Source organism: Myotis daubentonii, chromosome 13 (assembly GCF_963259705.1).
Source record: "Myotis daubentonii chromosome 13, mMyoDau2.1, whole genome shotgun sequence".
Taxonomy (NCBI): domain Eukaryota; kingdom Metazoa; phylum Chordata; class Mammalia; order Chiroptera; family Vespertilionidae; genus Myotis; species Myotis daubentonii.
The window spans coordinates 29,365,000-29,382,962 of NC_081852.1; the positions used below are offsets into that span (position 1 = coordinate 29,365,000).

General features: G+C 41.1%; 1 protein-coding gene across 10 annotated transcripts in view; it reads left to right on the top strand.

Annotated features, from left to right (window-relative positions):
* Positions 1 to 17,963, top strand: part of RHOBTB1 (Rho related BTB domain containing 1) — a 107,621-nt gene that overhangs the window by 79,129 nt on the left and 10,529 nt on the right. For 9 of the 10 annotated variants that reach the window (XM_059662620.1, XM_059662623.1, XM_059662619.1 and 6 more), the window contains 3 exons: positions 7,587 to 7,772; positions 10,599 to 11,581; positions 13,931 to 14,049. In XM_059662620.1, coding sequence (XP_059518603.1) covers positions 7,587 to 7,772; positions 10,599 to 11,581; positions 13,931 to 14,049 — 1,288 coding nt within the window. Of the gene's footprint in view, positions 1 to 2,137; positions 2,196 to 7,586; positions 7,773 to 10,598; positions 11,582 to 13,930; positions 14,050 to 17,963 lie in introns of all 10 variants that reach the window. The other variant, XM_059662628.1, reaches the window with a different exon arrangement.

The window sequence follows — 17,963 nt, forward strand, 5'->3', positions numbered from 1 at the left end:
TCTAAGGAGGTGCTAATTCAGCCTCTGCCTGAGGCCACACAGCAGGAGCCACGAAGAGGCTCAGCTGTGAAGCAATGCAAGCCGCTGCGGGGCCTTGGGCCTTCTCTTGGAAGTTCCGGGTCTGCCTGGCTCGGCTGCAGTTAGGTAATTATCAGTTTGCAAAGGGCCGGTACATTCACATGCAAAAGCCTCTGCCCCAGCCTGGGTGGGGCGGGGTCTCAGGGAATTAAAGGGCAAAGCAAGCAGCTATGGCTGATTCTCCGCCCAGCCCTAAGGAGTCACGCGTCTCAGTGTCCCGGTAACGGCTGCAAGCAGCTCTGAGGGAAAGCCGCCCTCAAGTTCGCCCACTGCCCGACAGTCTAGCTTCTCCCCGAATGAGTCCTGGGTCCCCAGAGACTTCCCGGAACCGGAGTTCAGAGCAGTCGGGAGCTTGTGATTCAAAAAGACAGTCGCGTCCTCAGGTGCCACCCCCTTTCCGCGCGCGCACGCGCGCGCGAGCTGCCGTACCTCTGCACTTCACCTCCGCAGCTCCTCTGGCTCTCAGTGTGCTTTTCTTTCCTTCTCGTTGTAGAATTTAGAACTCAGCCAGCCTTCCTGTTGTTCTGGATGATGTCCACTCTGTCCTTTGCGGTATTTTTCAATTGTTGTGGGAGGTGGCAATTTCCCGGTGTTTATCTATGCCGCCATCTTAGTTTCCTCTTTCGCCTTTTTAAAACACAGATTATATCATGTCGTTCTGCTCAAAAACTCCGAATGGTCTATCAGTTCACTTGAAGTAAGAGCCCCTGAGGCTCTCCCTACCTCTGCCCAGCATTGCCTCTCAGCTCAGCTCCTGCTGTATTCCCCCCTGGCCCTCAGGGAAACAGCCCAGGCAGGCTTCTGCCTCAGGGCCTTTGCACTAGCTTTCCCTGTTCCACTATATTCTCCCTCAAGATATCAGCAAGTTAGCGCCCTCACTTCCTTCCGGTCTTTACTGAAATGTCACCTTCTCACTCAGGCCTTCCCTGGCCACATTTCAGTAGCACCTTCTGCTCCCCAATATTTCTGTCCCCATGTCCTGTTTTATTTTCTGTTAGTACTTGTCACGACCTAACATAGTATGTATTTTACTGCTTTTGTTTGCTTGTTTTGCTTATTGTCTCTGTATGAGGAGGATAAGAACAATGAGGACAGTCATTTTGTGTCCTTGACTAATTGCTGTGTCCCCAGTGTCTAGAAGATTGCCTGGTACACAGCAGGTTACCAGTTAATATTTCTGGAATAAATGATTGAATGATTGCTTATTGATATTGGATGAGTGACTTAACCAGTTCTTGTACCTTTGTCCATTCAAAGAGGATTGCTGAGAGACCTGGGTTAAACTCCCTTTCTTATTGTGGTAGAATGATCTTGAGGGCTTGTTTCAGAAGAGTCAGGGAGGTTAATCCCAGAGACCTCCCATCTGACATTCTAGCTGATACAGAGGCTTTCTTCTGTTTACAGCTAGTCTTGCTCTCAGGAGAAAACATTAACAGTGTAGGAAGGAAGTTCCTTAGTCACTTAGCTTCAGGGAAAGCCAAAGAGAAATGAAACTGACAGGTGGAGCAGGGGGGGCATTTATCACCACAATTTCACCTTCTCCTATTAAGCAAGCCTTCCTTATGTCAATACTTCCTGCTTCCATTGACCAAGAGTTAAATCAGATTGCTTAACCTATTCTTCTAACAAATTACTTGTGCTTCACTCAATTTCATAAGCATTCAACTTTTTCTGATGATTGTGTAAGGTGTAAGAATATACTAAATGGAGCATAGATTGCTAAGTATAGAAAATAGAATATCAAGTGGAAAATAGCCAGTTTCCATTGGATGATAACCAACAACCTTCTAGGACAGGGCCATTTCCCCCTGTGATATTTGTGCTATGATGGTAACACCAACCATTTTTAAGACTTGCACAGTATTTATCTCAGGGTTTGGTGGCATTGGTCGGGGTGTGGCTATGGCTTCCCTGCATAAGAGTGTGCATTGCTCTGGTCCCATTTTTGGAGGGTGGGGGAAGACTGGTTTAAAATGCTGATTCCTACTAAATATGCGGTTATGGGCTTAGAAGAAATAGTTGTGCATGCTAATCATTCCCAAATCTGAATATATTTCAGGGTGTTTTCACAGTTTTCCTCACATAACATCTGTCCTTAAGAAGCCTCACTGCTATTGGTAAAGTATTGACTTGATTTCTCTGCTCACCTCCAGGGCGCTGCATGGTACTGCCCTGCCAGGCGCTCCCCTGCAGGCCTCTCCATCTTCCATGGGTACGAGCTTACACAGCCATTCATCTCCAGGTGGTTATGTTCACCATCACTGACAATCCCTCCACATCTCATACACACCACCGGGCTGCTCCCCTACTAAAATTTTCCCAAGCCACATGTTACACATTTCTTTTCTCCGCCATGCTCCCAGCTGTTTCGTGCTGTTTGGGTCTGTCTGTTTGCATAGCTCTGTCAGACTATATGCATGAAAGGTGCATTGTTGACATGACTGGTTTTGAAAATGTTTCTGAAAAGAGCCTACCTCGATTATTTGGGAGGTGGGAGGAAGGGGAAGTTTGAAGCCCCAAAAGTAGAGGTCAGAGACTCCTACTTAAATCTTTGTCAAAAGGGGACAAAGAAAAGAATGTGATCATGATCTCTACCCATATAAAGGGTGTGGATGTCTCCACTAAAAAAAAAAGAAGAAGAAGAAAAGAAAGAATGATAGGCAGTAGTGACATAAAGAGGTAGGATCCATAGAACAAAGGGCACACTTTTAACAAATGTTTGTTAAAAAGGGCACACTTGCAGGCAAGACTCAGGTTAATATCATTGTTAGCTTTCTTTTAGTCACCAAGTTCAAGACACCCAACCAGAACTGGCCCATGGAGAAGAGTGTTTGGCTGTCCCTCTCACAGCTGTCTGGTAAACTGCATGGACTCCGCTGTCCTTCACATTGCCCATCAGATTGGCCTGGTTTTAGGCTTTCAGATAAAGAATAATTTAGGAATTATTTTTCACTTAGCCAGATAAGAAAGCATAAGTTAACTGGACAATGATGGGACTAGAAAAGGGAACACAAGAAGCACTTTTAGAAATTAACTTAGGAAACGCGTTCCTAATAACCAATTTTTTATAGTGATTATCTGCCCTTTTCAACCACTTCTTCAAAGGATGAATTTGGTATTTCTGGTTGGAAAATCAGTTTAGCTTCTCATTGCTTCTCTGGTCTTTTCCTACTATGTTTGCTATATTTGATTGTAGTTTTATAAAGATAGGCCTTGCGAACATGTGTGGCATTTGCTGTTTAATGGGTAGCTCTGGCCAAGATATGTGGATAAGATGCACTTTTTTCAGACTTTTTTCCTTTAATCTTCCAACAAAGATTGGTCCCAACTTTGCATGCACTCCTTATGTTATCCAAATATCTTTGCCAATCTTTTCACATGCTATTTTTGGCCAGTGTTCTACTTGAAAGATCAATGAAAAATACGCTTTTTTGTTTGTTTACCATCAAAAGAAAAACTGATGTGATTGAGGTTGGCTTTATCAGCTCAAGCATTTTTGGATGACTAGATCTCTTTCTGATTCCCTCCCCACTTGCTACCCCTCCATGAAACTGATAATTCACAATGTTCAATCATACAGACTTACTTTGGATTGTTTTTTACTTAACTAATCAAAACATTATTTCATGGGCATTATTTGATATGTTAGTACCCTAGTGAAACTTTTATATATATATATTTCTCCTTAGGAACAAGAAATCACATTTTCTCCAAAACAATAAACATTCATAGGCAAGCAGCTGAGACTGTACATTTGAATCCTTTGTAACCCTGGCTTTCTAATATAGTTACTTAGCCCAGTCACAAAAATAAATAAGTAAACAAATAATCCAAACTTCTTCCTACCCCCTTCTCAATATTCAACTTCTGGAGTTTAGAGTTTTGTCTACTTTGTGCTTTGCCTCTTTATTCTCAAAATAGAGGCCCGATGCACGAAAGCCATGCAAGGGGCTCGGCCCTCGCAGCCCCCGGCTTCATTCAGAAGGTCGTCCGGAAGGTTGTCCAGACGGTCATTCCGCCGTCCGGTATAATTAGCATGTTAGCTCTTTATTATATAGGATTCTTATGCATTCTACTCCAAATAGCTGTAGGACTCCATTTAAATCCTATCAGGCTTTTTTACAGCTGAAATAGGAACCCTGAGGTCATTTCCAGGCTAACCCTGCTGCCTAATATGTGAGAATGTCCTCATCACACCACCCCCTCCCAATTATTTTTAAACTCAGTTCTTCAAAGTAAAAAATAAATAAATAAATAACAGAACTATAGAAGGAAACACACTAGAAGTTCCCTTTTTCTCTTTTTCCTTCATAGGAATGGCATTTTTAAACATGAGCTGTGTAGACATTGAAGAGCCTCCACATGGGAGTGAATGGTTTGATTAAAGGTCACTTAAGATCTTAGTTCCTTGGAATTCCGCCTAAAGCTGGAGATATTCTTCACTGTAGGTTTTCTGCCTTCTTTGACTACATAGAAAAAAATGGCTCAAAAAAGCAGAGGGAATAAATGGCATTCTCAAAATAGTTACTTGATTGTATAGGTGTTTGTGTCACAGAGCATACTGATGTGTTGAGAATGAGGGATTAGAAAAGGATGTTGAGATAAGGAGGAATGTGTTAAAGCAGCATCTTCCTATGGCCCTACCGTTATAGTCATTGACGCAGTTTCTTGGTTAAAACCAGGTTTCGAGTACTGCGTTCATATTGCAGCCTAAGGAATAGGATTCTGTATCATCTGTACACAATGTTTTCTTCATTTGCATTTATATTTAGATCAGCAAGGGTTAAACTGAATACATTTCAGCAAAGATGATATTCTTAACTGCTTTCCATATAAAATTATGCGGACAGATTCTCATGGATGTGCATTAAAAAGGGAAAAAAATAACTTTATTCCAAGGATACTAGTAGAATTTTGACTCAGTAAATTATTTTAGCTTCAGAGGTGGTGTTCCTCTCAGCACAATCTTTTCTCTTTAACTATCATTCTTTTGAGCAAATATTTACAGAGCACGGAATTATATTTCTAGCTTTCCAACAGCATGTCATACATTGAAATATTGATGGGACACAGTTAGAAGTTGGGCCCTCCGGACTTGTATTGTGTGGTGGCATTGTGCTACTATCATCAGGAGATTCAATTTTTTCCAACCCCCAAGGTCCTGTCTGTACTTGTTTACAGGTCATCTGGAGAGTAACTAGTATGTGTTCAGCGGCATGAGTGTTATCACAGTAACCTTGGCAACAGAGCTAGCTCTGATTTCAAAACATCACATGCTGTATCATAAAATTAGATAACGGAATTGACATTTAGCTACATGTCTGTCATATAAATTAACCCTGAGAATGATTTCCTTTATAGTCACATACCTTAATATGGAAAGAGAAGGCACCAATTAGAACAATTTTATACAAATACATATTATTCCACTTTTAAGTGGTAAATACATTTCCTCAATCCTTTCTCTATAATGTTGAAACTCGGATATTGCCATATTATTCTCACACTGCCGAAATTCATGGTGGCTTTATTTTATGATCATGATGAAGCTTACAGCAGAGCTACATCAGATATCCTATATAAATAGGATTATGAATAATAGAAAACTCAGCTCCTGAAAAAAAATGTAAAATTCAAAGCACTCTTGGCTTTACTGGGTACTGTTATTTATGCTGATTAGAAGTAAGACTGCACAGAATATTCTACTAAATCAGAATCCCAAAGACAAGACATGCTTCCCTTTCATTTATATATTTATCAATATTTTACACATATTTTCCAGTATCCAAGAATCTTTGATAATACCTTTATTTCAAGGACACTACACATGCAGATTAATACATTTATCTACTTTGAGTCCTAGGTCTTCTTTTGTGATTTATAAATATTTTAATCTCAGCATTTTTCTCTATATTTGCTCTGATCTGTTGCAGTTATATATATATATATGTAAATGTAAAGAGTTAACTTATGATTTACATTTAATGTAAGCACCCTGCAGTTTTCTTTCTTGCAAATGATTATTTTTAGAAATTTTATGGTTGCCTGGAAATATTTGTTTGTCTTTATTGATATGTAAGGGGGGAGCTCATTAATGATTTAAAAGAAGGTGTTTTGATTAAATTTATTCCTAGTATTTTTGAAGCAATTGTGAATGGGATTGTTATTTTAGTTTCCCTTTTTGATAGTTCATAATTAGTTTATAAAAATGCAACTGATTTCTGGATATTTATTTTGTATCCTGCTGCTTTACTGAATTCTGGACCCTTGAATCTCCTGCTCAGGTTGTAAATATTAGAGGCAGGATTTCAATATATGTTTCTTTCAGGTCCCTATGGAATGTTAGCTCCTGCTCTTTGAACTAGTTCCTTTCTAATTTCCAACATATATAAATTTCCCTTCATTTATTTTGAACTAAAAAAATTAAAAAATAAAGATGGTGTTTTGATTAATCAACTTGATCTTTCTCATTACATAATAATAATCTAATAAAATTATAAGAGTTTATTTCTGAATTTAGCTGCAAGATAATCTCGAATCCTTGGGCATAAGTTTTCCTATTCCTTATACTCTTCTGCCTCAATGTTCTCAAAGTCATCATTGAGCCTGTTTCAACCTAGACTGATAGTTTATAATTCTTCTTAAAGATACCTTTTAGCAACTATCTGTCAAACACCATAATGGAACAACTGTCTTGTAAAAAGTTCTTTGGCTTCTAGAATGGTAAGTTGTTATATAAAAATGAAAGATCTTTATGTCAAAATTGACTATAAAGCAATTTTTCTTTTCCCCATCTACCTGCTATATTTCATAAATAATATTGAGAAATCTGCTTCCAACATTTTCTCATCTTATTAGCCATCCATTTAACTCTTGCTATTTTTATGTTGAACACTACCTTCTTACCTTATACCTGCTCAAGATTCAAAATCCCTGCAAATTCAGAACCAGATAAGTGGTTGTGCTCTCCACTCAGGTGCTGAAGTGGGAAGAAGGGTAGAAATCCTTCTGAGCATTTGCCACTTGTACAGTAAATACCTGTTCCATTTTCAGTATTGTTTAAACTCTTTGCTTTATCTCATTGGGTTGAGTCATCATCACCTTTATGTTTTAACTGCTAAAAGGTAGTTTGTATTGTTTTCTTTTATCTTGAAACTATTTCTTGTGATGAACAGAAATAGTTCAGCATGTTGTGGTTCCAGGACTGAGTCAAGCTTGAGTCACCATCTATACTATAGAATAGCATCACTGGAAACTTGTCAATGCATAGGCATTCTGCAGTGCAATGTGGACATGAACTTGGGCTGTGCTGATGCTGGACTGTGGGGGCTTATCAGGCTCTTTGCATGACTCCAAGATGTAGTTTAATATCTAATCTCTCTCTTTTTTAAAATTATGACATGATCATTGGCATTAGATGGATGGGAGTGGGGAGGAACTTTAATGATAAAAGAAAAAAAGTGAAAAGGTGATACAGTGTTGTTTGTTTTTTTTTCATTTCCTTTTAGGTCTGATGTTGTGGTCCTCTGCTTTTCTATTGCTAATCCCAACTCCCTAAATCATGTGAAAACCATGTGGTATCAAGAAATCAAGCACTTTTGCCCCCGCACACCTGTTGTCCTAGTTGGCTGCCAGCTAGACCTCCGCTATGCCGATCTTGAAGCTGTTAATCGAGCCCGACGCCCTTTAGCAAGGTAAGCCAAGGGACTCGGTGTTTCTCTGTGCTGGCCAAATTAAAATGTGGAGATAGCGGATGTCTCTGTAGCCTGGCGTTCTGTTCTGTAACAGTCTTGAGACCCCTTCAGCCAGCCATACACTCTCAGTCACCTTATTCAGCATGAGGGTGTGTGTCCTGACCCTTCTCACGGTGATATCACCTCTTAGGTAGAAACCTATTTCACTAAATGGTTGCCCAGGGCTTGAAGTGAATTCTCTAATTATGACATGGTGTAGAGAAAAGTGCTTTGAAATTTGTAAAGTATTAAACAAAATGTTAGCTACTCATAATGTCATTCTTGAAATTATGATTATAATAAAGTTAAACAACAGAGTGACCAGCACAATTTTTGGACCCAGGATCATCAGGTTCATACACGTATGCATGTCCAAGGGTTATAATCTCATTTTCCTCAATCCAGCCTCTGAGAGTATTTCATTCCGAAAATGACAGTGTCCGGCTTTAAAAAATCATATGGATATATAGTTGCAAAACAACATTTTTTTAAATGTTGCTAGTGGTTATGTTTTAATGTGTCACAAGTTTAATAATCAACTCAAAGGCGAATTTTAAAACGTGGATACCAATTTGGGGGAGGGGGGCAGTAAGAGTTTTTAAAAACCTATGCTCCTTCAATAGTCCCTTTATAAAAATAATTTTATGTGTTTTATGTTTAAGTGCATTTTTTTCTGAAGAGCATATCTTTTCAAAATGCTGATATTAATACCTTCTTTGAATATTTGCTAATGTGCTTGTTACAAAATTTTATCTAGATATAATTTTTTATGCTCTCACAACAAAAGCAAATGTTACTTTGTTTAAATAATGTCTGATGTTCTGGGTACATTTTGGATATATTTTCTGAAAAGATTTCATGGAAAGTTTTCACAATCCTTCTGTTCGTAAATAAATGGCCTCTGAATCGAATATTAGAAGCCACATAGAGGACTTACGGTGAATAAGAGACTGCCCGGACCTCAGAACTTGCTGTATAAAAGAATAGATTAAGATGATCAGGCCTTATAACCGTGGACATGTGAAGGACTGGGGGAGAGTTACAGAGCTCTAGAGGACGGGGAGGGGACAAGCCCTTCTACAGAGCAGTAATGAGATTACATAAAGGAGGTGACATTTGAGCTAAACCTTGAAAAGTGTCATCCGTTAGTGATCTTCCAGCCAGTCCCAGGACAAGGAGCACAAAATGCCCACAGAAAAAAAGCTTGATATTCCACTTTCTTCACTACACGTCCCTTCCACTTTTGCAGCACCCTACAGTTTCTCCTCTTTTCAATCCAGGTCTTCAAATCCAAATTCTACCTAGTATTATCTTATTTCCCCTAAGACTAGTGCCTGTCATTCACATTACCTTTGGTATTGAAAGCCAAATGTTTATTTAGGAAGATAAATTCTAATAGTATGTCTCAAAATCAAGTATGCATTTATAACAGATCACCTCTTACCTATGTTCTGGAATCCATTTGTGTCTTTGCTGTGGTTATGCTATAATCACAGAACTATTCCATTAGACTTCTTCCAAAGGTCTGGCCTCCCTGGGTTTGATTAGATTGTAAATTGGTCTCACGTGCCAGCCCAAAGGATGTAGAACCTTGTGGAACCAGAAGAAAAAAAATTTTTTTCCAGGAACTCAGTGGAACCAGAAGGCAAAACATTTCTTTTGTTAATTCTTACCTGTGGATATTTTTCTCCATTGATTTTTAGAAAGAGTGGAAAGGGGGAAGGGCGGGGGGGAAGAGGGAGAATGAGAGAGACTAATGCACTTGTCTAGGCAAAAATGTGATGAGGTCCTGACTAAAGAGGGTGAAAGAAAAAAGAAGGTAAAGATATGAAAGAAGATTTACAAATCTAATTACTGAGAATATAATGAGCTTTTGGATGGGGACCATTTAACTAGTTTGGAACTAGGAAATTCTAGACTCTAATTGCTTAGTAGAGGTCTCTCAGCAACTTGCAAATGTGACTTTAGGCAAACCCTTTAAACTCTCTGCCTTCAGTTTCTTTAGAATGTAGAATGAAAATAATACCCATAGGGTTATGATGAGGCTCAGATGAGAAAATGAATATGGACTCATTTTAAAGTAATAAAGCAAAATTTAGTGGTGATGAAGATGATGATGGTGGTCACTATGATAACCTTTTAAATGCTAACATTTATCAAGCATAGTGGACCAGGTACTATGCTAAGCATATTATCTCATTTAAACCTCTCAACACTCTTTGAAGATACAGGTACTCATTATTATTATCCCTCTTTTAGAGATGGGAGAACCAAGGCTTAAAGAGATTAAGGAACTTTCCCAGGATCAAATAGTTAGTAAATGGCTGTTACTTCAGTTATTGTGGTTACTACTGAAAGCATTTTTTCCCTATAATCATAAGTTCTTTATATTTTAAAGACTTGAAGTTGGCAGTATATTTTTTCAAGAGGCTTTTTAAAAGCTTTAGTAGGCCCAGCCAGTGTAGCTCAGTGGTTGAGCATTGATCTATGCACCCGAAAGTCATGATTTGATTCAGGTCAGAGCACATGACTAGGTTGAGGGCTCTATCTCCAGTGGGGGACATGCAGGAGGCAACCAATTGATGGTTCTCTCTCGTCACTGATGTTTCTGTGTCTCTCTCTCCCTCTCCCCTCCTCTCTGAAATCAATAAAAAATATATATTTTAAAAAATAAAAGCTTGAGAAGGATTTTAAATTATGATTCAATTGGGTCCTTAGGGAGACCCTAGCTACTACATTATTTTTCTAAAATAAAGCCGATAATAATTTTTAAATATTCTATTTCAGGCCCATAAAGAGAGGAGATATTCTGCCCCCTGAGAAAGGCCGAGAGGTTGCAAAGGAATTGGGCATCCCATACTATGAGACGAGCGTCTTTGATCAGTTTGGAATCAAGGATGTGTTTGACAACGCAATCCGGGCAGCGCTGATTTCCCGCCGGCACCTGCAGTTCTGGAAATCCCACCTGAAGAAAGTTCAGAAACCTTTACTTCAGGCACCATTCCTACCTCCAAAAGCCCCTCCACCGGTCATCAAAGTCCCAGAGTGTCCCTCTGCGGGGACGAGCGAAGCCGCCTGTTTACTGGACAATCCTCTGTGTGCCGACGTCCTGTTCGTCCTCCAGGACCAGGAGCACATCTTTGCACACCGAATATACCTCGCTACCTCCTCTTCCAAATTTTATGATCTTTTTCTAATGGAATGTGAAGACACTCCAAATTGGAGCGAAGTTACTTGTGAGAAGGAGAAGCAGAGCTGGGATGTCCAGGAGCAGGCATGGGGTGTCGTTGACCCAGATGAGGAGCAGGAGGAGGGGACCGCAAGGACGCCTCAGGCTGACCAGAGGGAGTCCTCCAGCCAGAACCTGTCCCAGCAGGAGATTCTAAAGCTGGAAGCCGAGGGCTCACTCCCAGAGGCACAGACACTGGCAGGCTGGAGTAAGGGGTTTCTTGGCATGCACAAGGAAATGCAAGTCAATCCCATTTCAAAGCGGGTGGGCCCCGTGACCGTGGTCAGGATGGACTCGTCGGTCCAATCGGGCCCTTTCCGGACCCTGCTCCAGTTTCTTTACACGGGGCAACTGGATGAAAAGGAGAAGGACTTGGTGGGCCTGGCTCAGATCGCAGAGATCCTGGAGATGTTTGACTTGAGAATGATGGTGGAAAACATCATGAACAAGGAAGCCTTCATGAACCAGGAGATTACGAAAGCGTTTCACGTCAGGAAGGCCAATCGCATAAAAGAGTGTCTTAGCAAGGGGACGTTCTCAGGTGAGCGGGGCCAGTGGCCAAGTCCTGGATGCCTTTGATGCGTTTGATCGAACCGCAGTCAGACATCAGCAGGGGAAAACATAACTGTCCCTAACATCGATGAGTACTTATGTTTTCCCACATGCCAAAGTTCCATGTATTTACTTAAGGGCTACATATTATTATGTCTATTTTTCAGATAGGGAAACTGAGGGACACAGAAGGTTAGGTAACTTGCCCATGGTTATGCAGGTAGTAAAGGTAGACCCAGGATTTGAACCAAGCTGTCCCCCGAGGGGCCACAATATCACAATGCTCCCAAGGATGGCTCAAGTTATGCCTGAGCCAGTCAGCTTGATGCTCACAGTTCTCCTTCAGGATTCCTTCCTGAGCAACTCTGTTCCCCACTGACCCTTCAGCAATTACTCATGACCTAAAGCAAAGACCTCTTGTCCTGAGGCACTGAAATCCTTGAGGCAATTTTGGTGACCCCTGCATTCCCACCAGGGGTGCCTCATCTCTTTCCACCCCCTCTTCTTTTTTGTTCTCACACTCCTTTCTTGTTCCTTCTTTGTCTTTGACAAGTAAGCATATCTGCCCACGGTGTCCTTACATAATTGCTTAAGCACACTGGTGGCCTGTATCCAAGATGGGTTACATGCCCATGTTTGTACTGTCTTCTATCTTGTACTATTTTTGTTTTGCAGTTGTCCTCTGTGTGTGTGTGCGTGTGTGTGTGTGTGTGTGTGTGTGTATGTGATTATTACATTTTGACTTCCTAACTTCTGATAATATGTATACTTCATTTGTGTCTTTATCTTTCATAATGCCTGTCATGATATATACATTTAGTAAGTGTTACTGAGTCTGTTCATAAATTTTAAAACTTATGAGTAATATTTACTCCAAACACTGACCGTCATGATATAAAAGCAGTCTTGAAAGTTAATGGGGGAAAAATGTTCAAAGCTGCAGCAAATTAAACAGTGGGACTCAAGTAAAGTTCATGAAATCACCCTCTCCTTACTGCAGAAGCATAATGAGCAAATACAGTGGGGAAGCCTCAAGTGAATTCTGTTTAAGGGGGGAAAAGGCTATAAAATACAGTTCATGGATAATTGGAAATTTTTTAATATGAACTAGATAGTAGACGATATTAGGGAATTATTTTTAACTAGAGGCCTGGTGCACGAAATTCGTGCGGGGGGAGGGGGTGTGGTCCCTCAGCCCAGCCTGTCCTCTCTCACAGTCCTGGAGCCCTCAGTGGATGTCCTACTGACAGCTTAGTCCTACAGACTAAGCCACAGTCTGACAGAGGCTCGGAGCAGGCACCCCGTGTGTGTGTGTGTGTGTGTGTGTGTGTGTGTGTGTGTGTGTGTCCTTGCTGGGAGCCTGCCATCAGCCACACTGTGGAGGCTTGGAGCAGGCACCCCTCTGTGTTGATCTCTCAGGCTCCTGGCCACACCTGCGTGTTGTTCTCTCCCTTGAGTGGCGGCCAGGGTGGGCTGGAAGCTTGGCTTCCTCCATCACCGTGGGCAACCCAAGCCTCCAGCTCCGTGGCCGCTGCCATCTTTGTTGGGTTAATTTGAATACTTGCCCTGATTGGCTGGTAGGTGTAGCGGAGTGACACCAATTTGAATGTTTCTCTTTTATTAGTGTAGATTTTCTTAGAAGTAATGATATGATTATCTAGGAGAATGTTCTTAGTTTTAGAAACTCGATAAAGTAGGAATGATGTGTAATACTATCTGTTTTATAATATAATTTATATAATAATTTATGTAAATTATATATACACATATAGCTGAAGCAAACATAGCAAACATTAAGTGTGATAAATGAATTGTATTATTCTTTTTTTAATATATTTTATTGATTTTTTACAGAGAGGCCGAGAGAGAGATAGAGAGTTAGAAACATTGATGAGAGAGAAACATCGATCAGCTGCCTCCTGCACACCTCCTACTGGGAATGTGCCTGAAAACAAGGTACATGCCCTTGACCGGAATTGAACCTGGGACCTTTCAGTCCACAGGCCGACCCTCTATCCACTGAGCCAAACCAGTCAGGGCTGTTGTATTATTCTTACCACTGTTATAATTTTTTGAAGTTGTTCATAATGGGGAAGAAAAAAATATTCCTCTTTTATGTGTCTTTATGGTTCAGAGAAGTTGTGTTGTGACACTGTGTGTAAATGCTTACTCCTTAATCCTTGGAGAACATGGAGGGAATTGGGTGTGTCACAGATGGGACACAAAATCACTCAATAAAGCTATGGAAGAGAGAGGACAAAAAGACGTAGATAGGTGAATATGGGTGCAACTCTCAATGAGGCTGACTCACGGTGGTATTTCCTCAATCCCTGGGCAGATGTGACATTTAAGTTGGACGATGGAGCCATCAGTGCCCACAAACCGCTGCTGATCTGTAGCTGCCAGTGGATGTCTGCCATGTTCGGGGGGTCATTTGTGGAAAGCGCCAACAGTGAGGTACGTGCCTTCCGAAAAGCCTATGTGAGTGTTCATGAACGTGCATGTGTATTTGTATAGAGTGTTTTATTAGCCAGATGACTTTGCTTCTTTAACTCCTTCCGTGAAATAGTTCCTTAGGCAGTGCCTGTGTGTCCGATCACCCTCTTCTTCAATCTGCAATTGTGAGGAGCATTGATTATTGTTCACTTGTTATGTATGAGCACCTAAGTGCTTTCCGTGCCTATCCTTTCATCCCCACCACTCTCCTCTCCCCTGAAAACATGATCAGCTGTACTTTGTAACAGATGTCTCCAGGCGTATTATCAAAAGCATATATAAGAGGGACAGAACCTGTCTTTCCAAAGTTTAGGACAGTGAAATGTGTCTTCAGTCACTTATGTCCTAGGCTCAGCTCTGGCCTTAACCAGAGAGAGGACCTCAAGAAGCCACCTCCTTGTGCCATTGTCTCCTCATCCGCAAGATGAGGGATGCACTGGATTGCCATTGAGGTCTCCTTGAGCTATGTCTCTCTCTGTGGCTCTGCCTTAACTTGCCTTCTCTGAGAGTTTGTCAACAGTAGGGAAACAGTAATACAGCAAATGGTTACTCCTCTGAACACATCTCTCAAAGTGCTTAGGTCTAGTGGAAGCCCCTGGGTTAGTGTCAGATGCTGGCCTTATCTCCAGAAGAGGGGCACTCTTTAGAGCAGAGCAAGTTGTACCTCAGAGACCCTGTATCTGCATCTTTTTACACACTCAGTTGGAAAATAAATAAAAATTTCATTCAAACACTTCTAATGTTAGCCTAGAGGTGAGCAAGCATTTTTGTTCAGTTTCGCAAGTATTTTTAACCATCTTTTTTTTTTTAAGAAAAAACATTGGGACACCCCATCAAGTTGATTGTCCTAAGAGGCTTGCTTTGCTTATCTCAGCAACTCTCCAAACTTTAAAAAGAAATACAGAAAACAATGGCTAACTTTTGGAAAGGGTTGCTCACACCAGAAATCTGAGCACTCCCATTGTGACCCAGGAGCCTGCATTTGCATCCCCAAGTAGGGAAACAGAATCCTAGAATCACAAGTTGGGATGGCCAGGACTAGAGAGGTCACTGGGCCACCCCCCTGCCTCCAGAACAAACTGCAGCTGCTGTTAAGCCAACCCCCGGCAAAAGGCTGTCTGCTGTTTGGAGAAAAGCATTGGAACTATCCTGACGACCTCTCCTGGTGCCTTTCAGCCATTGTAGATCAGGAACTTCTCATGTGTGACAATGAAAATGTCCCTGTACTGTCAGAGGTGTTCTGGGGAGTTATCATGGAGACCCCTGTAGCCTGTGGAGGCCACCCAGTGAAGGAGCTGCGAGGCTCGCATCCCAGCTCCTACTCTGCAAGCTTGAGGCCTTGGGCCAGTCTCCCTATCTGGAGATCATGAGAATAAGCCATAGTGTGGTCATGAGGTGTAAGAATGAATACGTGCAAAGCACCTCATCAACTGTACATAATGGTAGCTGTCAGGAGTCTTATTTTGATGCCAGCAGTGTTGATATTTTTTGTCTCTTCGAAAAAAAAAAAAAAACTGTGAGGACGCCGCTGATTAATAAAACTTCATCCTAAAGGCATTTCACTGACTTCAGTTCTCTCTAGATAAGAAGCCCAGAGGCTCGCTTCCCTCCTTTCTCCAGCTCACTGCAATGTGTGCTGATGGTGCTGTAGCCGCCTGCGATTAACCCAGCAGGGAGAAGCTGATCAAGGTCGGGGACCCAGGCACAGAGGGACACTGTGGAGCTGACCTCACAAATGCTAATCCCCTTTATCCCTTCCCAGAATGGATTGTAATTGTCTCCAGATTAAAATGTGCAGGAGAGGTGACCGAAGCAAACACTTGGCAGCAAATGTGAATGTGCATGTTTGCGGCTGTTCAGTAGCCTCCCCTGGAAATGGCCACCTGTTGAGCACTCCCCCAGAAAGTGAGGGTCGCTCACCACTTAGAGCTGTAGCTAAGGCTAATAACAGGTATGTTTTGATCCAACCCAGCTCAAAAGACAAGGCCCTGGAACCAAGCAACCAAAGGTCTGTGCCGAAATTCCTCTAGCCAGCGTATGGCAAATGCCACGTGCACAGACATTCCTGCCCTTTCCTGCTCCTTCTCTTCATATCCAGTTTAGACTGTGATCGTTATATAATGTTGAACTCCTGTCTCAGCTCGACCTTGGGCAAGTGGCCAGCCTCTCTAAATCTGTGTCCTCGTCTGTAAAATGGGGATAACAGAGAAGGAGAGAACCTTCTTTAAAGGGCAGGCAAGGCAGGAGAGTGTGTGCGTAACGCATTGAATTTGGTGTCTAGGACATTTAAGAATCGTTAGTGACCATTATCCAACTAGAGGATTCTTGTTAAGTGCTTTCTAATGAGGAGTTAAAGATCTTTGTCCCCTGAAAGCCCTAAGTGAAAGCCCCCAGTTTCCTTCCTGGTAGAGGTGGTTTTGGGGGTAGGGAAGAGCACTCAAGCGCCCAGTAAATGCGCCAGGGTTGATTTGGGTCCCTATGTGCACTTGGGATTTGTCTTTTCTAGGCCACCTTGTAACTCTGTTTTGTCCTGTGAAAATCTGACTTCCCAATACAAAATGCAGCCTATTTTTTGGCATTAATAGAATTCACATGCATATTCAGAAAATAATAAAATGTGCCCATTGATGTTCCTTTAACTTTTTTTGTCATTTAATATTTAAGAAGACACTATTTTACGTATATTTTTCTCATTACTTTCAATACAGCAGTAAGCATAATTCTCTCCCCAGAGGTTCGCAGCAAATGGTTTATTAAAAATGCATGCCAGGGTTGTAGTAAGCAATGCTCTGGATCTACTATACTTTCTCATCCTCTAAGAGACTGTCTCTAATTATAAGCCTAATAGTGTGAGCTGATCTTTGCAATTAAAATTTTAAACCAACTAAACTGGAATATGGAATGTTATTTAGGATAGCATTATATTCTCTTTTATTACTCTCTTTTTAAAAGCTACATCAAGCAGGTACAATGCAAAATTCTTAATTCCATTTCTTATGTCACTTTATATTATTTTTTAATTCTATAAAACAGTCTCTCCATAGTTAATCAGTTCCATTGTAAATCTTGAAATCACATGAATAGGCTTTAAAAAAAAACCAAAAACAATGAACTATGAGGGGAAAAAAATGTGTGCTCTGAAAGTGTTTTTAGTTTATTCTTATTTGCTGGTTACTTCCAAAAGTCCCTAACATTATTTTCCAAAAAGGGCCATCACTTCAAAAAAATATTAGTACCATTTAGCAAGAAGGAAGCAACAAGTCACGAATGATTACAAATGCCAGAACATTCCAAAGACATTGAGAGTTTTGGGGGCTGCTTGCTGGACTCTGCCATCTCTTAGAACCATGACTTAGAACAGACTCTTACAAAGAAAAACAAAAACCTGCTAAAGTAATCTGAATATTGTGAAAATCCATTTCAGTGAAAAAGGAGAAACCTCAGATATCATTGACTCCAAATTTCTCCCCTATAACAGATGAGGCAACTGTGAGTCATAGAAGGTGAATGATTTGTCAAACATCACCCGGCATTGTAGTGACATCCCTGGCCTGCCCCAGACTCTTGCCCTGTCCTTCAAGCCCGTATTTTTAGAAACAGCAGACATCCTCCCTCTGAGAGAGCAGGGGTTCACAGGAAGCCCTTGGGCTTTTTATATTACAATCACTAACACCTTTAGCACTTGGCACTTTGTAAAATGTGCACTGTACTTTCACAATCAAAATGGCTCCAATTTTAAAGTTTTACAACTTAATTAGCCTTCCATTATCTAGAAAATTGTACTAATCCAAACACCACTTTTGAGAGAGAAAATTTTGCCATGTGCTCACACATACAGAAACAATTGGGTGTTTAGAAATAAATCTATGTATGTA